Genomic DNA, 25,642 nt, shown 5'->3' with positions numbered 1-25,642 from the left:
GTCCACCCAAAGATACATCGACGTAGAGAAGCCTTATTTTCTCACATTGAAATTGTGCGCTTCAAATAGAATCACAGCTTTTATTTTTTTATTGTATTTTGATTATAAACATACTTTAATCTACATTTGTTTGTAGGGAGATTCACAAGTTTTATGTTAACTCGCTGGCTTGCAAAGGAATAGGCATCAACTCTTAAGGTCTGGTATTCTGCGTCACATAGTAAATTACCAAAACCTTTATTTCATCTCTACACTGATGAAATCTGCAGGCAATAGTTGTAATTTTATGTAAAAAAAAAAAAAAAAAAGTGATATGTGATGAGATAAGAGGAGGGAAAAAAAGGCATTTTAAAAAACACCATTTTCACAGAAACCACTAACTTCCAAGATGTAATTTGTTTCGTAATATTGCCGTTGTCTGCCTTATTTCATACATCTGTTTATTGATGGGGGGAAACATTTGGAGTACTTATTATATGGACATCATGTAGATTACAAATCATGTCTACTTTACTTCTACCTACCGGTTTTTAGTAACGTGTTGGACGGTACTCGGCCTAGTTTTAGCAGCTTCTGCATCTCCTCAGATCATCCAGTGATTATCCAACAGGAGGATGGAACCAATTTGGTTTGCTAAATCCAGGTGGCAACTTTTTTCCCCCCAAACAGTGTATGTTTAAGTCAGTAACTGAGGTCAAAACCGCAAGAATAGCTTAAATTCAAATAATTAGGCTTCATTTTCTGAAGCAATAGCACCTGTTAAACCAGGAAATATGACTAAAAGCCATAAATAAATAAGATTAAGACAATTTTTAAAAACAGATCCTACATGAATAACACATGAAGCAATCAGACAAGAAGCACGGAGTTCAGAACTAAGCAGCAGTTTATTGATTTTTGATCATTTTGAGTACTTTTTCCAAATATTTACATAACTCTTTTCAATATGAAATTTTTTTAAGATATATAACTTAACCATAAAAGGAAAATTGGAGAATCTCTGTGAAATAGAAAAATATAACAGGTAGAGAATACAAAATTGTAACATCTAGAGTTACGGGGGTTAAATAGAGGATCTATTTAACATTTTGAACAATCTGCTGGATCACTAGCGGAGCAAGTCAGCGTCGGGCCGGGGGCCGGGGGCCGGGGGCCGGGGCTAATGACCGGGCCCTTTATACCCAAATAATAAAGTTCATGATAATTTAACTTTACAACACAGACATGCCAGCAACAATGGAGCTTCCAAGTTTCACCACCACAGAGAGCAACTATGTCATTCTGAAATCCATCTGACATGAAGTACAACAAACCAAGAGAACAACAAAACATCAGGTCACTAATGATGAAACAACACAAATTCAAATCAGTTCAGAACCACAGATGGGTTCGGATCATTTTGACACTTTATCAATTTCAGCTCAGAGCCTGGAGCATCTAGCAACTGCTGAAGCTGCGTTTATCGTTGACGCGTTGAGCAGAGCGCCTCGTGCACCTCTGGATCTTTGTAACTCGGCGCGGATCGCGCGGCGCCGCCGTTCTCATAAACTGGACGATCTGGGAGATGCTGTTCCAGGCGACTCCAATGGAAACCTTAACTATAAACGCCATACTGCTGTCTTGGCTCCAAAACGCGCTCAACCCGAACTGTTGAAAGCGACTATAACTCAGCCTACAGTTAACTCACACTGTGTGAATAATGTCAGAGTTGCTACCTATAACTAATCCGGCTCCTTCGCTGGGCTGGCAGTTTTGGCGGGTCTGAATCGCTGCCAACAAAAAAGTTCAAGTTCCAGTTCATCTCCAAGACGAGGAACAAAATATGTGTCCAGTTTTTGGCTTGTCCTTGCTCTCTTTTCCCCCCCATCCTTTTCACTTTGCCAGCTCCACTCATGTTAACTTAGACCATAGAAATGCTCTAGCTAGCTCGCCATCTGTTGCCAAGTGACTGATGATGACGTTGGTGGACGGCTGGTGACAAGCTTTACCCAGAATACACTTGGAGACAATAAATTTGTATGTCATAAAGTTAAATGTACATAAAGCCAGTCATGTAGACAAACATTTTACTCAATATTTTACACCCACTATGTCACTAAAATCAGTCGGTCTGGTAAAGTTTTTAGCAACCATGAGTCAACAATGACTGGCAGCCTACTATGTAATCTACTGGGGCACCACTCTAAATAATACTTTATACACCGTGCTCAACAGGAGACCTTCTCCAGCTCTCATCAGAGGTGACACAGGCTTGGATCCCTGAAGTCATATTCTGCCCCCCCTGAAGCTCCGCCCCTGTGCTGGATGTTTCAAGAACAGGACTACACCACAGACCCCACATTTAAACCTTAAAGCCCCCATCATGCTGCCCACGTAAACATTGGTGCACCTGTCATTATACATTAGGTACAACATGTGCGAACGTTCAGAACCCGCTGCACAATAATCACTTGTATCATGGCGGCGAAGCGACCCAACAACTCGTCAAACTCTTGAAGTTCCCCGCGAGAGCAAGCATTCGATTTAACTTGTCAAACGAACCGAGACGTTGTGAAAAGCATTTATCCGTAATTACTTTGCGTCCGTTCTCGTCTGGCTGATTCTGTGCCTTGAAATATCCCCGGGCCACGGCGTTTCTCAAATAGCTTTTAAGACCTCGTGATGGCTGTTCCCATAATGGCTCCATCATCTCATTTGTGGGCTGCTCTCTTATTGCGAAGCGCCTCGGATGGCACAACAGAAGCCAATTATTGGCGACGTCTTTTAAGCTTGAATCGGAAGGAGGTGGGGGAAAAAAAAAAAAATATATATATATATATATATATATATATACAGTATACACATTCATGCGACGATGGTTGACTTTGTTATGTTTCAATGCAACACAAATCTCTTTTTCCATTCAGAAGTTATTGTTGTCAAATGGAAACAAAAAAAGCATGAAAATAATGAGGAGATTTTGCCATTTTTCTGCTGAGCCGATCTTTTGTTAAAAACCAATGCTTGGTAGCGATTAATTGGGAGTCCAAATACAAAAAAGAAAACACATTAGCATGCACACACAGTCTATTGCCTGGTACTCTGCATATATAAGACGTCAGTCCACTGTAAAAATAGCCTGACGTGGCACGTCGACACCCCCCCCTCCTCTTCTCAGCTAAGCACGCCATTATTTAAAACGTTCCTCGCGTTGCAGTCTCCAGCTGAGACTTTTGCAGCGACAAGAACAATCACCTTCAGTCGCCGAACAATGACAGAAAGGTCCAACTACAGTGGGAATGTCTTCGACTTTAGAAACAAGCGAAAGGTGGCCCTCTCGGCGCCGTTACGCATTCACAGCACAAGTGTGAGGGTCTTTACAAAAGGCTCATGTTGGATTTCCAGCTTGTCAAATGGAGTAATTGGAGAAAAAAAGAAGAAAAAAAAAAGCTGAGGTTGTTGATCACTCTGAAAGAAACTGCAAAGAAATTTCAATCTCGTGGATGAGTAGAAAAGATTTATGGCTGCACAAATTAAAAGCGCTCTGAAACAACAGAGCTGCCTCGGATGAATACTGATTCAGAGCTGAAAAGTGTTGCGCTCTGATGTGTGCACTCCTGACACTTTAACGCTCAAATAAAGCAGCAAGCACAGTGAAAGAAATCCACATTTATAAGGACTGTAGCAAACAATAATGTATAATTGGCCAGTAACATAATAATTTGGCTATTTTTAAACAAGCCATTAACATAATAACTTGCTAATTTGGTAACAGGTTATGAGATTATTGGCTGGTTACTTTTTTTTTTTTTGGTGTAGCAATAAAAATAAAAAAGTCCCTTAAAAATGAAACAACTTTAAACATTAATGCAAAAATATAGACATAGGCCTGAACATCTGGGATATAAAAGATATTTTTGTGCACCAAAACTTGCGTCTTTGATTTATGAGTCATCATTCCACCCGTCAATGGTGGCCAACAATCAGAGCTCTTGCTCAAAGTCTACAACTTTAGATTTCTACAACTGTACATTTAGATTTCTAGCATGTTATACTAAGTGAATTAATTTGCTAAGATTAGTAATATTTTTAATATTTTATTGAGTATGACCGTATTTGCAGCCGTTACTGACTATTTATTAAGTACCCAATCTGGTAATAACTTATGTTATTGGCAAGTTTTTATAGTATGGTCCCAATAAAAATAACGTTTGGCTTGAATTAAGTTACCTGCTGTGGTTTCATTACAAGAATGGACTACAGATGATCAAAAGAAGCCCGGAGATATTAAGAAGTTGTGAAACAGCCCTTTAATTTAGCAAATGTTACTATTAGCATCAATAGTGGCTTGTGGTTAGTGGTGTGTGGCTATATCACCTTACAGTGGTTAAAAATATGATGTTTAATAGACTTTATTTTGCTTTACTTTCTTCCCAACCCTGTTTGGTAAATCCCAAAACAGTTCGCATAATGTTTGTAACCACGATTACCACGAAAAGCTCAGAACTGCTTCCTTTCCTACTTCAAAATAAGAGTCTCAAACCAAGACAAAGACTGCTTTAATATATTTTCCGATCTCGTGCAACAATATTTCATCAGATCCCTGCTTACTTCCTGTAAAATCAAAATCCCAACGCACCATTTCACCGAATGCACAATCCGGACACAGAACTCTAAAGAATGCATTATCTGCATTTCAATCCAGTTTCAGGAAATTATGGGCTTGATTTGAGTAATTTTGCGGAACTGGATTCGCCACACACACATATATAACCTTTTTAAGAAAAAGGTTTTACACATTTCTCATTTTTTCATTCCATTACTTCCCCAACAAATCCTATGTTTTGTGTGACAACAAAAAATTAAGTAATTAGTGTTTCACTCAAACTATGTGTATATATGACATTCATCTAACTATTTGTTTTCTTGCACTAGCTTTGGTTCAAATAAGACATCTTCATTTTGTTAAACTGTTAAAAATAAAATGAAAAAATATATATAGTGGCACTTTTACACATTCAGATCTAAAGTGCTGAAGCTTTTTTTTAATATATATATTTATATAAAATAACGACAGTGTATGTATATGAACACAAACTTATAAAACAACCTAATCTCTAGAGATGACATCCATTCAAATTACTCTTACTCGCCTGAATAGTTTGTGTTTGTCGCCACCTGGTGGCTATTTAGTCAACACTTATTGTTCGATTGATTTTAGAATAGAATAGAATAGAATTCAACTTTATTTTATATACTTTTGGTACTCTGCAGGCCCACACGTTCTGGTTTTCACCTCCTACGTACAATTATAATGGATGTTTTACTTCATACTTTAAAAACTGAATATAAGACTACTCTATATCCACTGAATCAATATAAAAGTCTAAACCCATATATAAAAAAACACCAGATTTGATTTTAAAACACACTGACATCAGGTACAATCAGCAGTCTCCTGGATTTCTGCTAAACACTTTAGATTTTTTGTTTTTGTTTTTTATGGCATTCAGAAGGTACCTTGAGTTCTGCTTTAACATTATATTTCTTCATGTCCGGTTTTGTTTATATGTTTATTCTTTACCAGAGTAAGGCAATCAGATATGGCTAAGGTTATAGCACAGATGTGCATGCTCATGCATCTACCCTTACCCAAGTCTAAACTCCTGAAATTCTCGTCATTTACAGTCAGTCCCAAGCAGCTGCTTTGAGCAAAAAGTAAAGATCTGCTGGTTTGTAGCTGCTTGTTTCCGTTACCTCATTATGCAACAGCACAGGCGGAAATCTCACTCATGCCTCAGAGTTCAGACAAAGGTGTTGTACGTTAGCATGACTTTGGTGTGTCTCCCGGTAAAATGGCTGTTCCTGATGAGGATTCTCGGATGTCCCGTGAATCTGAAACACCAGGCCACCCAGCTGTCTGCATCGGCCGTGAGGAGTCAGACGTAGATGCCTTCTGGGTTCAGACTGGAGGAGACCCTGCTCTGCAGAGCGCGGAGATCGCTGGGTAATAGCCGCGACGAGCCCAGCCGTTTCAGAGAGCCACACTCCACATCTGTAGACGCAAGAGATGATCAAGAACCCTCAGTCTTCCTTTTGTTCACACAGCTAAAACCCAAGTTAAAACAGTCACAGACTCCTGCCTCATCTAGTTACAATCTGATGTGTTATTCTGGGTTTGACCACAAGGTGGCACTGAGTTTCTATAGATAAAAACGCCAATAGTGTGTAAACAACACAGGAGCCAAAGAGGTAATGAGCTATGAAATTGAAGTTTCATGAAACTGACTCTTGTCTTAGATTTGTGTGTGTGTGTGTGTGTGTGCGTGTGTGTGTGTGTGTGTGTGTGTGTGTGTGTGTGTGTGTGTGTGTGTGTGTGTGTGTGTGTGTGTGTGTGTGTGTGCTTTAGGTTCTTGGGCTGGCGCTCACCGTTGTTGTCTCCTGCAGGTTGAGCGGGCAGCACCGTGACCTTGGTGCCAGTCTGCTGGATGAACTGCTGCAGGTTGACCTGCCGCAGCTCTTTAGTTAGCTGCTCAAGCTCCTGCTCTTTCTCCTGAGATAGAAAACAAAACACCGTGGGAACTAAATAAACCACCAACTTTGTCATTTTTCTTTTTCATAGTAACAATGTCTTTTATCGCAATAAATTTATAATCGTGTTAAAATTTCGATTTATTACGGAATTATTGTTATCACGATATTGATGTGTAAAATATGATGTTAAAAAAAAACAACCTAAAACTGTCCGTATTATCACGTCTTCTATTATTGTCCACAGTTTGTTCGGTAAGGGTATACCAATAAACATCAATACCTTTGAAAATATGACTAAATGCAGCTACTGAGTGTGTCTTACTGATACAAATCACACTTCTTTTTGTGAATGTTGTCCTAAATAACTATATTACTAATGGCAACATGTTTTTCAAGAGAAGTATTTGTGCTAATAGGGTTTTGAATCTTGCGCCATGCAGTTATAAAGTTCGTGTTATAACTCGTGTTATTCTACAAGAAAGTAGGCAAAAGGGGCTAGAATGCATCATTTTTCTAACACTTCATAATTTCTCATAAAATCTTACCAGGCTATTTTAAAATTGTGGTTATAAATTTGACAAGATCTGAGAGGTGCACGTATGAAATCTGCTCAAAATCCCTCCAGCCGTAACCCAGTTGCGACAGCGGGTTGCCAGAGAGTTAAGCAACCTCTGGGAAGGGATTGCATATTTATTACGCCCCTCTCTAATCAGCCAAAGAATGCTGCTAATACCCCCCGCCCCTTCCTCTTCTTATTACCTCATACTTCTCACATCACAGCAGTCGCAGTCTGTAGAGGAAAATTTCGTTTCATAAGAGGAGGCACAGAAATCCACTGCACATCCCAGCAAGCGTCGCTGCCTGCAATTTAAGGAGCTCAGACTTCTACGGTTCCACCTGTTCACAGATCACTGGCTTTTCTCTGCAGCTCCAAAGTTATCCGCCATTTTAATAAAAACTTTCACAACCTTTTCCGGAAACTTTCGAGCCCATTCGGAGCATCTTTTTTTTTTTTTTTTTTTTTTTTTTGGAGGCAAAAAAAAAAAAAAAGAAAAAAAAAAGCCCGACAGTTCTGAGGCTGGAGTGCCAAAAAAATAATAACAACAACAACAAAAAAACCAGTCTGATTAAAAAGAATAAAATGTGAGCCGACCTGGAGTCTTTTGCCCGACTGGCAAAGCGAGCGCTCCAACGCCTTGCAGCTGCTTTCCAGCCGCGCCGTTTGTTGGCTCTGCACATCCAGCTCTGCCCTCACTTTCTCCAGCTGGGCCTGCACCTGCAATCAGGAGTTGAAGGAAAACACTCATCAAAAGTTTGAAGGGGAAGCAAGTAAAGGGACATGAAAGACTGGTAGCTTGTTAACTTCTACTGGGTAGTTAACGACAAACCAAAAAAAACAAAGGAAGCCGAGATTGATAATATGTCATGATAGCAAAAACTCCTGGTTGGAATAAACCTTTCATTTGTCAGTCGTTTAGTTTAAACAGGACATTCCTTTCTCTTTCCAGCTCGGAGTGTGTTTGGAAAAGCAAGGCGAACTGATTTGTACCTCTTCCTCCTTGACCTTCAGGTTGAGCTCAGCCTCCTGCTGCAGCCGCTCCTTCTCTAGGCCTGTCTCCGTACTCTAAATAAAGCAGCAAACATCACTGCAAAGCCTTCACGGAAACAGTAATCTATCTCAGTATGCCTCTCTTACTTTCTAGATATGCTCCCTCTTGTTCCAACACTGTCTAAAATATGTTTTATTGGGACTTGATGTTTTAAACCAGCCCACAGTAGCGACCAATAATTGCAGGGGTGAAAAGTGCGTAAATAGTTTTCAATTTTTTTTTTTTGTGATAAGTCTCTGAGAGGAATGGTATGCTTTTGCATTTAAAGCTGGACATGGAGAAGTAGCATTCAGTTCCAAAAAACTGCAAAGATGCTGAAACACTAAGTTCCTTTAAATCAAGGCCTAATCTGCGAATTGAATTTCTAACAACTTTCATTCATCATTTGCTCCTTTTTCGTAATACAAATACAAAAGTATGCCACACTTTTCAGGATTTTATTAATTAAAAAAAAAACCAAAACATTCATCATTTTTGTTCTACTCCACTACTGTTCTCTACATAGTGTGGGTCGGTAACTAAACGTCCCGGTAGTGCGATGTGCTGCACCACCAGTTGGAGATGTGGAAGCACAGCTCAGGACTCCTGCTGTTTGCAGGTGCAGTAAAAACGCCGGAATCACGCAGCTCCTCTGTGTCGGAGGGCTCACCTGAATGCGCGCTAAGTACTCAGAAAGCTTGCTTTCGCAGTCGCGCACGCGGCCCCGCAGCTCGACGAGCTGCTGCCGCAGCCGCCGCTCGCTCTCCTGCTCGATGTGGAGCTCGTTCTGCCAGAACTCCTCCTCCTCCACCTCGGCGTCGTTCCTCCTCACCTGCTGCTCCAGAAGCAGCAGTTCGTCCTCCACGTTTCCTTCCCGCTAAGTGGAAAAAGAATTGGAGTTATTGCACAATTTTTTCGTCTTCTTTTCTTCACGAAAACACTCAGCTGGCCGGGGTCGGACTGACGTCGCTGGCCTCCTCCCAGTCTCGCAGCTCGGCCTCGCAGCCCTGCAGACGGCTCTCCAGGGCCTGCAGCTTGCCTCGCTGCAGCTGGACCAGCCGGCTGAGCTCCCTGGCCGGACTCCCAGGTACAGACGCCGTCCCACGGCCTCCAACTCTGCTCAGGTTCAGACTGACACCCTGCTGCTTAGGCTGTTTGGCTGAGAGTAAAAACGAAATGACAAAATAAAAATCACACAAAGTTCATAACTGCTGTAAAAAAAAAAAAAAAAAAAAAAGAAAGAATACCTTCGGTATCTTTACTTTTCCCAAATATTTCCCGCAGTCCTCTGGCTCCCCCGGTGAAGGTCAGAGACTTGCGTTTGGGTTCCCTACGTTTGAGCGAGCCGTCCGTCCCCGCAGGCCGCAGCTTGGCCAGAGGCGGCAGGCTCTGCCGGTAGAGGCCCCGCTCCGGGACCCGAGCCAGCCCTTCAGAGGTCGGCCGCTCGCTGACGGAGGGGCCGGTCCGCTGGAGGATGAGCTGCACGTCGCTGGCATACTGACCCCACTTGTTGAGGGACACCACGGGGTTCTCGTGTGGAGCCAAGTGGCGCTCCGTGTCTCGCCATTTCTCGATCAAAGTGTACCTGCCGGTGCGTCCTGGAGGGAAGAAAGGCAAGTCAGAGCATCTGTGCGGTTATTTAGAATGTGCTTTATTACCTTATAATATTTACAACTGGAAGGATAAATAAAAATCAACAAAAATCATTGAAATTTGTTCCGCACATAAAAACATGAACATTATAGTTTGTATGTATCCTCCCCTCTTTAGCACATTAAAAAAAAACAAAAAACAAATGTTGACTGAAGTGCTGCATAATTCAGTAAAATAAAGTAAGATAACAATATGAGCAAGAAACATGTTTAAAAGTAAGGTTAAAACAAAATGCAAATATACTCCATAAATGAAACTCAAGCTCTGCTTAAATGAAATCCCAGAGAATCAATAATAAATGAGTCTCAACAGTCTCACTGATCCGTTCCAAAGTTTAGCAGTTGACTTGTGCATAATTTAATCTCAGTACAAATACATGTGAACAAACATAATAAGGAACACAGTAGGTCAGAGATAAAGATGCATGAAAGTTTGAAGGAGGAACAATTCTGACAGATTTTGGTCTTGAAGAAAAAAAAAATGCAAGAAATTCAGTATAAACTGGTTGGAATTCCAGCAAACGGTGGTTCTGCATAGTGAGTTAAGAAGGCTGGATATAAATAAACACCACACTTGTACATAAAAGTCCAATAAAATTCTGCTCACTGTAGCTTGTGGCTTAAACGTGAAAAAGGCTTAAGGAGTCTGAGTAGTTTTGTGAGGTAGTGTACATATGAGGCCAGACCAGAGTTTAGATAATAACCGCTGCTGTGGCATCAACAAAATCCAAATAAACTCGGAAAGCCGGGCCTGAAAGTCGAATTTACACCGTGAAAAGAACAAAACTTATTCAATAAATTCTTCCACGGCTCTCCCACGCTCGTGCACCACCAGCGCATTCAAAGCGCTCCACCAGCGTGTTGACTGAAAGAGTTGTTACGGTGGGAAAATTCGACTCAACAAGCAGCGATTGTGAGGGGCTGGAGGCTCAATGGTGTTGCAGTTTTTCATCTGCGTGCGCGTGCGTGCGGGCGTGTGTGTGTACTCTGCATTCTAGTCTGTACACATGTAGATAAGAGCAGAACACTGCCTGTTTCACCTTCAACCCCCATCCTGCACAGTAAGGATCCTTGTAAAAAAAAAAAAAGAGAGAATAAAAGAAGAAGAGGAGCATTCATCAGTGCAGCCATTCACATCAAAGTGGTCCGGCCGCCCGAACAAAAGGCAAAGAGGACACAAAGGACAGCGAATGCCACACATCTTGTTGCTCCGCCACTTTGACAGGCATGTTTGAGCTCTAATGTGTCTAAAGGGTCGGCGAAAACTAATCTGAAAAATAGGTAGCCGCACAAAACTGTTCACATATTGTCTGCTAAAGGCAGCACGCTAACTTATTTCACTGCGGCTCCTTGTCAATAAACCAAGGACTGCTGCAGTATGACTCATCTCATTCTGTGAAGGCTTATTTATGGGGAAAATATTCATGCCCTCCAGTCACCTTTCATCTTTCTGCAATTTATCACCCAGAGTCAGTCTGACAACTTGCCCACCCGACACTAAGCGCATCACAGAAAACAATGCAAATTTATCTTACTCAAAACGTAATCCAAATCACACTTGACTTCCTGTCAAATTGAGAGTGTGCGACACAATACCTCTTATTTGTTTTGTACGTAGCATTGAACTTACCAATCGCTTGTGCCAAAGCAATGACCACTTCCTGGCAGGTGGTGAACTCTGTGACCCCGCACACGATGCGCTGTACACCGTCCACCCAGACTTTCAGCTCCATGACCTTCATCCGGAGGCCCTCATTCCTCCATTCCAGCAGGGGGAGCTCTTAGGGTTTATTCTCGCACTCTGTAAGCCAGCAAATGAAAACGACACTTAGAATTATAGCAAATGTTTGTAGATAGGCACAATTCAATCAGTGGGAAGAAAGTTTTGAAAGTTAAAATTAAGTTTTTATCATCTTGTTTCTATGGTTTATTACAAGTCAGCTTATAATAGTGTCACTCTGACAGAGTCACTTGTCAGAGTTGTGTAAAGGCTAAAATTTTTAAAACCAAACTTTTTCCTAGCTTAAAAAAAATGAAAATTTTACGATTAATCAGTCACAAAAAACATAGTGTCGATACTAAAGGAGCCCTACTATCACTTGTGTTAATGTAATACTGATATTAAACTACAGGATTTTTGTGTAGTTGACTGCAGAGTGGCTACCAAAGCAGATAGTCAACCTTACTAATAAACCAGCTAATATGAGCAGAGGGGGTGAAGTTATGACAATTCTAAGGGCCCCTCACCAACTGGGGGCCCTCCACAATTTTATTTTATTTTTTGCTCATAGAAATAAAAAAATGGAGCCCTGTCAATTACAAAATTAATTATATTGTGTTTTCTAAAATTGGTTTTAGCAGTAATAATTAAATGTTACCCCTCCCAGACCAAAACACACACATCCATATTTGCCCTGAACCCCCCTGGATCTGCATGAAATAGTTCGTTCCTGCTTGAAGGTGTTCAGCAGCAGTCAGTGGAAGACAAGAACGACTGTGGCAGTTACTATGCCGCCAAAAAATAAAATAAAATTTATAGCCCAGTTTTTCTCCGAGAGAGGTGGGTAAACTGTGTGAGATTATCAAGCATAGTTAGCATAGCTAGCTTAGCTACAGACTGTTTGCCTCCATTTCACTAGCATCTAATGAATTAAAGAAAGAAATTACCGACATATTCATATATTGAACGTTGTACGTTTTACAACACTTAACAACAGGTGAGTCAGTCAGCAGCAGCTCTAGCCCACCGCCTGACCTGCCCTCTCCTAAGTGAAATTAAAGCTGCGGTATGTAACTTTTATAATTTTTATTTATTTATTTATTTTTCTTGCATATTTGTTAAAACTGTCATTATGCTGTGACAGTATGGTATAGAAATAATCTGTGAAAAATTTAGTTCATCTGCCTTCTCCCAGTGCCATCTAGAAACAACTAATCAGAGACAGGAGAGTTTTAGTGCTGTTAATCACAATCTCATGTGGCTGCTCATTCCTATGCTGCAGCTAACGCTAAGCCTGTTGTGAATGCTCAGTCTTATTAGCATAGCTACCAATGACAGCAGATAAACATTTTTCCTGTAATGATAAGTTGTTTTTTCCACTATCACCACATTTAGCAGTGAGTGAATGAAGTTGATTGACAGCACTAAGACCCTCCTCCTGGTTCTGATTGGTTGTTTTGGTCAGAATGTTGCATTACTTCAGCCAGTAATAGTAGCTCAGGGAGCAGGTGTAGGAGATTGATTGTTTTCACAGATTATCTGTCTCATAACAAACTGTAACGACATAATGACAGCTTTAACAAATATGGAGAGAACATATTTTATTAAAGTTATATACTGCAGCTTGAAGAAGTCTGGATTGCTTCATGTATATTTTGCATGTTGTCTATGACTGTTGCTCATGGGGAGAGACATTTCAGTAATCTAAAAGTAATAGAAAAAGTTTAAGCAACCTACTTGCATACTGTATGCAGACTATTGAATGTAAAATTCATGAGCAGTAAATATTGTGCTAGTTATCAGTATTGGACCAAAGAAAGCAAGGCAGTTGCAAGCCTTTAAAATTGTGACGCTTTTGATGGGTCAAAAAAAATTGTAACAACAGCTGTGTGGGGGGGGGCCCAATTTAATTTTTTGTCATGGGGCCCTAGATTCCTGGCGGCGCCCCTGAATATGAGTCAGCTGTTGTGCTCCCAGTGTCACACTATGGCGAACAAACTTTCAAATTTAGTGGATTTTGCGATATTTTCTACAAACTACAAAAGATGACTGATTATTAGAACTGTAACAATTAATGACACATTATTTTAGCAGTAGAATAAATACTTACTGTTTTAAGTAAAGTCTTTAACTTCTGAGCAAATGCTGCGGAGTGCTCATTGTACCACAAACTGAACTAAATATTCCACATATTTATAAATTCAAGTCACTTATTGATAATATAGGTGACTTGAAAACAACAACAACAACAACAAAACAACACTTCTGCAACCTAGCTAAAATGCTACATCAACAAGCTATAGTACTTTTGGCTCTATGGTAAAATATTTAACTGCCAGTAACAAGTCATTAAGATCCAGACAAGCTAAAGCTGAGCTAACAATGGATGCAGTTGAGGTGCGAAATCAGTTTGCAAATAGTTCTTGATAATCATTAATCCCTGCTTGTGTAATTTACACAAGTCTGTGTGTGAGTTGGAGACGTTCCCTGTGAGTGACGAAACACTCCAGGAATGTAATGATGCGCAACAGCAGCGCCAAGTCTTTTGGCTTTAGCTCCAATAATGTGCACTGACATTTTTACATTTAAATCAAATTAAACCTGCGACCTTCACCGCTGCGCCTCGGTACATAAACCTTCCCAATTTTTGTCCTCCCCCTCCCCCTCTGGAAAAAGACGCATAAAGAGATCCTTAAATAAAACCATTCTTTGTCCAACAGCCTTATCCAATTTGAAACGACGAATAAAATTCAACCGTTTTCAGTGCGTTTATTTTTCCAGAAGAGAAACAGGCCACGTTTGTGGCTCATTTAACAGTTGCTATAGAAATCAGTGTAACTGAAAAATCACAGCGACTAGGAGTTTTTTTTTTTAAATAAAACCAATAAATTTTTGTTTTCCTGTGGTCTGAATATGACACAGAATATGCTATTCAAGTACAGCAGACTTGTGTTGCTCCTAAAACGTTAGGAAAGGGCCACAAGCACACGGCTACTGTCTTAACTTTTATTTCTCAGTTGGAGGTCAAATAAAACCCCTAAGATTGAGATTAGCTGGGCTGGATAAGGAATTAACTTTAAAAGCGACCACAAAGTGAGCAGAAGAAAAATGTAGTTAAATGCTTTTGCTTACCACTATAGTCAATACTTGGCATCTTCTGGAACAGATTTTAAAGTTTCAATATAGCGCAACATAATAATAAAAATGTCCTGATTGGACATCTGATTAATCAAAAAATGTGAAACAATGAATCTGTTCAGGATAAAGTTTTGCCCTCTCCCTCTCGGTTTTCCGTGAAATGGCTCCAACATGGCGGATGTTGCGCCATTAGCCAAACTCGGGACAATTTAGCAGTCGAGGAAACGCAGTTTACGGACACAAACATGACCCAGAAGTTTATATCTCCATAACTATTTGCTGTACAGATAGCCAAATAACTCACACAGCTCAGAAAGAAGACATTAAATAAATTTTATCAACCATTAAGATTCAGATACCAGGGGCCAGACCAGGGGCGCCTCATAGGTGGGAAAAGTTATGACAATTCTAAGGGCCCCTGAAAAACAGGGGGCCCTACACAAATTTTGTTTTGTTTTGTTTTTTGTTTTGTTCATAGAAATAAAAAAAAAAATGGAGCTCCCTGTCAAATACAAAATTAATTATATTACACACAGCAGCTGTGGGGGGGGAGGGGCAATTAAATTTTTTATCATGGGGCCCAAGATTCCTGGCAGCGCCCCTGAGCTTAACTCCTAATATCAAAGCTCTTTGGCCTGCGGCGAATTATAAAGCAAAATCAACAAGCTCATTTCCTCCTAGTTATTTCCTAAACGACTTTCCAACCACTAGAGAGCCCGGCTATAAGCGAGGACGCGAGCAGCTGAAAAAAAAAAAAAAACTCGACGTCGACACTTGTTCTTTGGAAAGCGGTTTCATCTAATGCTCCCGATGAACGGTCGCAAAAGCACCCCTGTGGTTCAGCAATTGTAGCCGTGTAATAGAACCGTTCCAATATATATTTTTTCATTTGCAGGCGCTCGGTGCTGGGAAAAAAAAAAAAAAAAAAAAGAGCGTACGGACACAAAATGAGAGCCATTTCCAAAGTGCTGACACAAGCATCAAGCAGCGGGGCGGTCATTACGAAGCTGGCAACGCCTCAACAGCTGCCAGAGCAGCAGAGCAGTTAAAGTGCAGCAGCCTAATGCTTAGTGGTGCAACCTTACTGAGCTGCAGAAACGAGCCCATCAGTTCAGCTCTGATTGTTCAACGCTCATGTCGTTCGACATGGAGTTAAAGGCAGCTTCCATCTTCATCACAGCTGGAATGGGACCACTGTCCCTCCCCCCGCCCCGGTAATTTAACTACTACATGTTCTCCGGGTGAGGCGGCATTGTGCTGCACACCCGGCCGCACGGAAACATCGTCTACGAGGTAAAAGCAGATCAGATGCCAGTTGTGATCAAATGAAAAGCATTAATGCAAATGTTTTGCAACTTTTTCATGTTAGAGTCACAAGCTTCAAAGTGTTTCATTGGGATTGTAGTTTGTGGTTTACAAGACTTTCAATATTTTTTTTTATAAAATAAAATCAGAAAAGTCTAGCTTGAATTTGTGCTTAGCCTCCTGAGTGAATCCTTTATAGAAATGCTATTGGGAATTAAAAAAAAAAATCATTCCTCTTTGCAAAATCAGCTTCAGGTTGTTGTGCAGGGCTAGTTTCCCTTTCAAAACATGACATACTGCACCTCTCTGTGTACATGTGTGAGAGGCAGTGGGTCTAGCAAAGAACTACTAGAGTCCTATTCATACTACTTTTAACTTAGCTGAACACTCAGAAATTTAGTTTTTACACAAATCTCTAAAGGGGTGACAATGCATGCAGACTACTCAGAGTAAGAAAAAACAAAAAGAATAAAGTTGTGTTTCTCAGCAGAATATTGATAGTGTTTTCGGCCACGTTTGAAACAAAACTCCGGCTTGTAGGAACATTAGTGTTCCTGCAGGTGAATCTGGCCGACTTGGTCGTAAAAAATGGTGTGTGCAGAGACCCCTAGCGGACCAGTACAGAGGATGACTAGAAGGCGTTGCACTGGAATGTAATGAAAGGGTTAAACGCACACCACACTTCTCAGAACCTTAAAGTTCACGCTTTGATTTTATCGAGACAAACTTTGAAAAAAAGCCCGACTTGTGTTAATACTTTGGTGAGAGACTGTTTGACTTTGCTGAATATTGCGACCAACTCTTTGATCTGTGGCTCTGGATTTAAACCGTGTGGCTTTTCCAAGGACACTTTGGCATGCGGAGGAGCCGAGAGATCGGGCTGCCCGCTCTTCAATTAGAGCGCAACCTGCTCGACCATCTGAGCCGCATCTGTCCAAGAAAGCTTAGACCAACAGCAGGACAAGCAAAACGAAGCAGATGGCGGGTGTTTCAAAATTAGGCCAGGAAACAAGTTGTGACTGCGTCAGCTTAAGGCATCAGGCGTCAAGGGTTTCACAAAGTCCAGCTCTGTTTTCGTAGAGCCACCGCCACTTGTGAATTCATACTTTGCAGCATTCACACTTCCTGCTCACATGCTGCACCAATGTGATCATTGTCATGGCAAATCTCCAAATCCCACTCAGCAAATGGCATCTGCCACCAACTTGGGAATGTAATCTGTTATGAAACTACACTTGGATGCACACGTCGCTTTTGCGCGAGCATCGAGGAGAGAATTTAAACTGTGGTACAATCTGCAATAAAAAAAACAAGAGCCAAACAAAGCAGAAAACTAAACTCCTAATCAACGGCATCAACAGTAAAATAATTGGTGCTTTAGTGAGACTGAAATGTGAAAAATAAATGTTGTTGTTTTATTATTATTAATTTTATTTTTTTTTGTAAAGAAGGACTAGCAGGAATGCCTTTTCAGGAATAACTTACAAAACAAGAAATAATATAAATAGTTGAATGATGCGAAGACAGATAATGTCCGTAAAGCTCACTGATAGTGGTAGTCAACTTCAGCAGTCATAACACTAACATATTGACACATACATATTCAGTATTAATATCAATGCTATCTACTATCAGTCACAGTTGAAACCAGAAAAAGACACAAACACGCCTTTTTTTCCCCTCACTATCTGAAGTAAAGATTTGACCAGGTTTCTCTTGTTATAGATCAGTTAGAATTGCCAAAATTATTTCTATTTGTTAAAAGCCACAATAAAACCTGGGACTCACTGCTTTCTGTTGGGCAAGCAAGAACATTATGCAGAAATATTGAAGCAGCGTCTAAAGACATCAGCCAGGAAGTAAAAGGTCGGGTGCAAATGGGTCGTTCATATGGACAACAACTGTAAGCATGCAGCCAGAGAAAGTGAATTGTTGGTTTCCACAGTGTAAAATAATAGCATGCAGAAGATTTGTTAGCAAAAGATTTTGTTTTTTTTCCTATCTGTATTGGTAGTTTTGCTGCTGAAGGTTTGAATATTTCCTCATTTCAGAGACGTTTTCCTTCATCAATAGTAGCGTTTACACAGGTGGACGGAAATAAAAAAAATTAAATAAAATAAAATAGTCAGACAATTTCTAAAGTTAGCTTTAGCCATGCAGGACAGAAAACTGCTGCAGGAAGTTATAGATGAATATTGGTGTTTTTGAGGATGTTATATCGACTTTTATAGGTAACTAGATCCAATGATTGCATTTCCTCACACAGCTAGTCGTCTGAGGAAATACAAAGTAAACATGGGCCGGTTCCCAGTATCAGCAACTAGCAATGTTTCAAAACCTTTTGACTTAATAGTTGCAAAACTGCACTGTCATACCTGATGTTTTTCTCCAGCTCACAGTAAAGGAACACCGCCCCACCCCCGCTTGTTGCCGTACTTTGCCGGTAGGCTGCTAAAAAACAAAAAAACGACACTTTCAAATCACAAAAGCAAACCCATAGGACAAGAAACCAAAGGAGCAGCACCTGCCTCAGTTTCCTATATCGACACTTTTTCTGTCTAGTTTCTAGTGATTTTTCTCTAGTGTTGCGTATGACTGTTTCATTACATCACAGCACCGCTACTATAGGAGGGAGACAAAAACAAACAAAAGAAAACAACACAAAACTGGGTTTACCATACAAAGTAAAACATTGTGCAAAATAGTAACATAAATGTGCCCACAGCCCCCCTCCTATGAAACAGTTGCCTTCTTGTAAGCGAGGCAGATGTTCAAATGTTCTGGTCCAAATAAGCAGAACTAAAAGCTCCATAAGCTTTGTTCCTGGATGTCTGTGTGACTGAGTTGTCTGAACAACTTAAGAGACTCACAATGGCTGATGCCAGAAGAAACTAGTTAATAACTCTGGGTTGAAACCCACAGGCTAAAGAGGCTCTGACCTGGAAACCCTAAAGGTCAGGCCGTTAAAGCTGAATTCTGTCCTAAACTGATCCAGCTCCGCCACCGATGAAGTCTGTTTCCTAGTGGAAATGAGCTTCGATTTTCTTTCCCCTGCCGGGAACGCGCAGCCCTCCAGTCACTATGGAGACTATTGCTACGCCTCAGCCGCCGGCGACGCAGCATCTCTGAATTTCCACGATACCGTTTCCATTTTCTCCGTTTATGGCCTCGGCAGCACTTACTTTGATGCTCCCTCTGCCAGCGTGTAAATAAATAAATCATACCGAGCGAGCGTACATAAATTAGCACGCTGCGACGGCGGGGGGGGGCTTCTATTTTTGGAGCAGCTTCATTGTAAATGCGCGCTCTCATATTTTGGATTCGCTCAGCGGGCTGTGTCCAGACAGTTTTGTCAGAACATGTGGGAGAAGTGCTGTGACCGTTTTAATAAAGTGTCAGAGTCAGTTCTGCATATTTCAGCTCCTCACATCGAGTAAAAATACAAGAATATCATACAGAAAAATTTAAAAAAAAACAACCTCTAAGTGTTTTTATTTTCAACAGGAAAGAGATTACAGCTACCACTGTTAGAAATAATCTGATGTATTGGGGTGTAAATTTTTATGGCGCCATTTATGATAAACAAAATTTGAGCAGAATACCGATGAGGGTTATGTTTTGCTATATTTAAGACAGCCAAATTTGTCTTTTCAAGCTTTTTTTCCCTCAACACCAGAATTGAGCAGCAACAGGTGGGGGAGGGGCAGTGTTGCATTCCTGTATTCTCCATTCAGCCAAAAAAAAAAAACAACTCTGTGGGATCTACTTATAAGCACTCTAAAGTAAGTTGGAAGACCAAAATAAAACCTTAATGTGTGGAGAGTCGAGCGAAAAGTTAAATTTTTTTTTTTTTGCATTTCTCTTAAAGATTATTTGTGACCCCAATTGCTTACATTGTCAGCATTTAAACTGAAAAAAAGGAAGGAAATAAGACATGCTGCAAAATGTCCACAGGTCAGGACCCACCTGTGTCCAAATAGTGAATATGAGGTGGCGGCTCTAATGCCGTCCCCATGTGTCAAGTATTTACTGCCAGCACCCATAAATAGGAATAACTGTCATCTCTTGGAACAGAGAATCACCCTGATTTTTTAAAGTCACAAGTCTCCTCCTCTGTGTGATTGATGCAATTTTTCTGCATTTTGTGCTTGAGCGTCGTGCTCACTGCACCCATCCACAAGTATTGTTTTCCAGCATGGCTAGGATAACAACAGAGCAAGAGATTTAGAGAACTACAACTTTAGTGAAAACAACTAAATACAGAAAGAAACAACAATTTATTCAGGGTGTTTACAAGGTGCACAATTGACTTATGTGCTATTGAAGGGACGTACGTAAGGAAGTAGCCGGTGAGTGTAGGTACCGTGACTAGCATAAAGTGCCACATATCAGAATCAAGAGAGAACATGAAAACAATGTAATGTATTGAGTGTCATTATTGTCATGACATCAGGAAAATTGCTACAAAACGGAAAGTCTGCTGCTATCAGTTCAAACCCCTCAGTCAGGCAGTTTTTGCAGCAGGCGTTTGGTTAGCGACATGAGGAGCATTCTGCTGTCTGGCCTGCATACCACAGAGCTAATCTTAGTTGTGACTTCAGTCTGCCTCCCCTGAAGTTTCATTCTCGGGATGCCACAGGAAGGCTGAGCCCAGGAGGAGATGTGGCACACCAAGGCTGGGTTACTTACCAGATTTTCCTCAACCACAGCGAGCGATGCACGAGTCAGTTAACGTTAAAACCAGCTAATTGGAGTTCAAATCTGGCTTTAATTGCAAACCTAACACTTCATTTCCTGTTGTCTTGAGCTCCCCGCTCTCTCTGTCTTTCACTTAATTAAAGTTTAACAAACTGAGTGACTGGGGTTGAACTCCTGACCCTTAAATTTTACATTCCAACTAAGCAAAAAGAGAAAAATAAATTGCAAATGGCACAGCAAACATCGGAGAAGCGAGCAGCTCAGAATTATGATGCAATCAGAGGACAGGTTTTTTAGATGGCTGCTGGAGCCCAGAGTGTTTCGGAGTTTGTGTGGGGAAAGGGGGGGTCTGCCGAACCGAATGGCGCTCAAACAAAAGACCGTGCTGCAATGTGTGCGTGAGCCCACATGGCCAGTGGCATGACTGGACGCAAACAATCCCTCACTATAGCAACCCAGCTCTGGCTTTGTCCAAGCTTTGTGCACGGACGACCGGACTGACTGGAGGGCCTGGACTGGGAAAAGGAGGCCAAACAATCTGCGACAATTACGAAGCAAGCGGTGCTTTCCTGTTGCTTCCTCTTTGTCTCCCTTCAACGAGGGTACGAGAAAGAACGGAGGTGTGAGCAGCAGCGGGGTTTCTCAACTTTAAGATTGGGCAAGGTGGCTGGATTCTTGTCTCCTGCTGCATCTCATGGAGCAACTATGTAATCCCTCCAAAGAATATATAAATTACTGACTGTGGAGTAATTCAGCTGATGTATCAGTTCTGTATCATGTTGACGACACGATAGCGTTTTCTACTTGTAAAGGGTTACGAAGGCCGACTTCAATGTCTGGACTCCAACTCTGATTTGTCACTCTGTCAAACTTGTGGAAATTTAATCCCATTCATCCTGCTTAATCCTTACGGGGCGAAGGGTGTATCCCCAGTGTTCAACTGATGTTGTTGACCTAATTAGGTTTCAGGATTAGCAGATGCTCTAAAACCCGGCGACTGTAATCAGAACTGGCAAATTTTGAGCTTGATCAAGTGGATTAGTGGAAATGTGATCTCACTTAAAAAAAAAAAAAAAACAGATAACGAAATAACAAAAGGTTAAACCTAAACCTGACAGCAATTGTGCAGGCAGCCAACTACCCCAACTTAAGCCTACTTTAACCTTACAGTATAAGAAGGAGCTGAAGTTCCTGTTGTTGAGACACTGCAAAGTGACAGACTGTCATGTTCAGTGCCATGCTAGTGCCGCAAGGGTAAAATGGCAGCCAGAAACGCTAATGTCAGCAGGTGTTTCCTATACAAGAAAATTCAATTTGATATGGACCCTTGTTCAGAGACATGATGTCACTTTCCTTGATAGAGTGTCCTGGACTCAGTGGTCCCTTCTCATACAGTAATACACTGATGACTTTGTGCTTTAGAGTTGGCAAGTCGCCTTCTTCCACTGTAGTATCCTGCTCCTACCCCTCAGTGTTACGTCTACTGCAATCTTTAAATTACCTCCGCTCAGCAAGGCCTTTTCTCTCTCTGGTTTGGAGTTTGTTAAAAAAAAAAAAAAAGGCAACAGCTGGAGACCATGACACGACCGCAGGCTGGGACAAATGTGCCTCGGAGGTGCTGAATGAAAAGTTTCAGGAGGTAATCAGCCCGGAAAGTGGTGCATTCATCCGCCGTCAGTCAGCTGTGAAACACAACGCGTGTGATTTTAGCTAGAACGCACATGAGGGCGGCGTTTCAGGTGCACCGCGCGAAGTTTACTGGAAAGACGTCACAATCACCACATTGGAGCGATGAAACCGCCACCATGCAACCTCAAAAGTTAAAACTAATCAGATTGATGAAGACAATAAGCCTGTAAGTCTGGCGGCTTAGCTGACCACGTGATGAGAGGAGAGGGGGGGGAGTCTGCTGAAAGACAAAGATTTACTCCAGTAATTCTGTTAAGACTTTTTTCCAATGCAGTAGCTCAAATTGTACAGGCAAAAACAGGATGGATGATTTCTTCCTGAAAAACGTACTTTGGTGTCTGATTGGTAGTCTATTACTTAGCTCTGAATTATGTCACCTAACAGCTGAAAGTAAATAAATAACTGGTTTAGGGGGTAATTTTGTCCAAACAGTTATAACATAACATTTACCTTTATGACTCTCTGCGTTTTAGCTTTGAGAAATATCCAGGAAAGCTCAGTGTTGGGCTTTAAAGACGGCAACTAAGGTGTTGCACATAAGGATGCTTTAAACCTCGGATCAGTAAGTCATAAAGTTTTCAGCTTCAATTCAAAATATGCAACAACAAAGAATATGATATATGTCCAGTTGTTCACTGGAATTGTTTCATTTTGCTTGTTCAAATGTCCAAGCAGGAATCAGCTGTGGTGTGCAAGGTGTAAGCAAACATTGCTGTGGCTAATAATGCTGGAGTTGTAATTGAATATATAAATCATGATGCTATATATGGATACTGGACATTAGGCTGGATACAAGGTTATTTATATACTATAATCAAAGTTCCCCCCAGGAAATTTGCTAAGCCCAGTGGTTGGGCACTAGGGCAGTCATTCATCCAGCGGCCCGTCGTGATTTTGAGTTTAAAAAAATCTTTAAAGTTGAGAGGAAATTTGAAAATATCATTTGATAATTCTGTATTATTGGAAGATTGAACACCAACTATAAAGCCTTAAAAAATGCAAATATTTTAAAAAGACTTACATAAATGAGCAAGAAATGATTAGCCTTGGAGGGGGCACAAATAAAGCCTGCACTCTACTTGTGCCCCCTCTACTGTGTGTCAAAGCAACCCTTACCGTTTAAGAAACTAGCATTCATTACCACAGCAACAGTCCTAATATTCTCCTTACGCTTAACGTAACTTCTAACTTGGGGTGCATTTTTAACCAAAGATTTAAAAAAAAAAGTTTTTTACTCACTTACAAAACATAGACAGCAGTACATTTGATTTAAATAGTAATTCTATGCCGGTGGCTCTAGCTGCTCACTTTGCTTCTGCTTTAGGCCGGCTTTGCATCAAAGTGCAACTACTACCAAACATACAACTAACTGCTGGCTGTGATAAAGTTCCCTTTACCTTCATCACACATGAGCTTCCTGCCCCTTGTTTGCTCTGCTGTTGGTCAATAACTCCAATTAGAAAAGTTTTGATTAAAATCCACTGCTGAGTGGGCTCTATTAGGGGATTCATCAGCAGACCCTCTCACCCACGCACAAACCAATTACTTATACACTCACTGTACACTCACTTCCTGACGGCTCATCGATCTGGTATGTCCCGTCCAGAACACATGGTGTCATTACAATTTCTGTAATATCTCTCTGGACTTGTCGCTCAGATAGGAGGACCAGAAAGACGGCGGGACAAAAATATGAAAGTTATGCAACAGCTGAACAGTTAAACTAGACAACACAACCACGAGCTGGTGCTGAAAGCCAACATTGTGTCTGTCATGTTTTAACGCAGTGCGAATCTCAGCCGCATACCTCATTGAGCCGCAGCTCACCGCCTGTCGTCCCGCTGCTCCGGAGCCTCTTCTGAGTAAAAATTCACCGCTTCCTGGGGCGTGTAGAGCAGGTTGAGATCCCGGGTTCAATCCGTGACTTTCCGCTCCTGCAGGAGTTAACGGTGCGCAGCCTCCTCCTCCTCCTCGTCCTCCTCCTCCTCCTGCTCTGTGAAGCCGTGTGGATGTAAACACCACTCGGTCCCTCCCGTCGTCGGACATCCGACACGAAGGCTGTCCGATGCAGCATCCGCCGGGACGCGAGTGGTGAATTAGATCGGAACATAACCGCACCGCAAGGCATGATGGACCGTGTGCGAGAGAAAACCGCCGCTGTCGTTATCGACCGGTGTGAGACAGAGAATGAAAACATATCAGAAGATGCGTTCAAGCTGCCTCGATCTCTTAACGTGGTCCAATGCTCGATGAACGGGAAGAATGCCAGTGTTTAAACGAACTCTTCCTGTGAAGAGCAAAGTTCTGGTGACTGGCAGAGTAAGCACATGTTGCATACACGTATGCTACCTGTCCGTGTTAGTTTACAGGTAAGCTAACACGGACAGGTAGTCCGTGAGGTAGCTAATTAGCTTAGCTACCTCAGCTAAGCTAATTTTGCTAGCTCGGCAGTAAGTACGACAATAAATATCACCATTTATCTTAGTATTACACAGAGGTGGGTAGAGTACTCAAGAATTGTAATAATAATAATAGCTGTAATGTATTTATGTTGTTAATAAATTAGGTAGGAACAGGCGAGAGCTCCGCTTATGGCTTGTTTATTGTCGTCATAGCAACTCCTTAGCAGCTGCCTAGTTACAAAGTTTACGGAAGTGTGACGTCACATGACAACCATTGCAGCGTCTGCATTCTTAGAAAGCCCAGTTTGTTTAAAAAAAAATAAAAAATTGGAGGCGAATCACGTCACAGCGCTGCATGTATTCCTGTTCTGACGCATCATATTTTGTGATGTCACGCCTCGCCCTGTTACGTAACAGGCGGACGGGTTTATAAGACTCCTTTAGCTAAAATTCTCCTTTGTTGGTTGGTTTTAGTGGTAGCAGATTCAAGTGTACGCAAGCAAGATGGGTTTTTCAATTGTACTTAGAAATGCGCTCCAGGTCATAGTGGATGACTCTGTGATTCCTGCCATCGATGAGTTCATCCACTGTATTCCAGAAGGAGAGTGGGAAGATCTGGCATCTGGATGTCCAGATGAAAGCATCAGAGAACGGATAGCAGATCTGGTGCACTACCTGACACAGGTCTGTTCAGATCTGGTTTTGGACATCAAGAACTGCCAATATGATTACAAAGATTTGAAAGCCATAATGGGCAACATAATTTCTCAGGCTTTTGCCCGAGTCCTGGACATCGAAGAGGACTTCCAGACAGAGAGTACGGAGATATTTAACATCCTTTTCTTAAAACATGTCATCTCAGCAACCACATCTCCTTTGGACAAAGAAGACCCCTCACAGCGGCTGCAGGTGAATGTAAGATTCAATTCTTTGATC

General features: G+C 41.4%; 1 protein-coding gene across 4 annotated transcripts; it reads right to left on the bottom strand.

Annotated features, from left to right (window-relative positions):
* Positions 1-868: 868 nt before the first annotated feature.
* On the bottom strand, positions 869-24,557 carry LOC102219878 (ras association domain-containing protein 8-like). 4 transcript variants are annotated; one of them, XM_023350193.1, is made up of 10 exons: positions 24,112-24,556; positions 18,293-18,368; positions 11,385-11,555; positions 9,350-9,700; positions 9,068-9,261; positions 8,773-8,979; positions 8,063-8,137; positions 7,667-7,789; positions 6,409-6,532; positions 869-6,034 (listed from the first exon to the last, which is right to left on the bottom strand). In XM_023350193.1, the coding sequence occupies exons 3-10, from the start codon at positions 11,494-11,496 to the stop codon at positions 5,919-5,921; spliced, it is 1,302 nt and encodes a 433-aa protein (XP_023205961.1). In that variant the 5' UTR covers positions 11,497-11,555; positions 18,293-18,368; positions 24,112-24,556; the 3' UTR covers positions 869-5,918. The 4 variants fall into 4 exon arrangements, with proteins under 4 accessions (XP_023205961.1, XP_023205959.1, XP_023205960.1 ...); XM_023350191.1 differs by lacking the exon at positions 18,293-18,368 and having other exon boundaries at positions 24,112-24,555; XM_023350192.1 differs by lacking the exons at positions 18,293-18,368; positions 24,112-24,556 and adding an exon at positions 23,874-24,091.
* Between the last annotated feature and the right edge of the window lie 1,085 nt (positions 24,558-25,642).

The sequence above is a fragment of the Xiphophorus maculatus genome, chromosome 17 (genome assembly GCF_002775205.1).
Source record: "Xiphophorus maculatus strain JP 163 A chromosome 17, X_maculatus-5.0-male, whole genome shotgun sequence".
In the NCBI taxonomy this organism is placed as follows: Eukaryota; Metazoa; Chordata; class Actinopteri; order Cyprinodontiformes; family Poeciliidae; genus Xiphophorus; species Xiphophorus maculatus.
The sequence above is the reverse complement of the archived record's forward strand: the minus strand, read 5'-3'. Positions and strand labels throughout refer to the sequence as shown.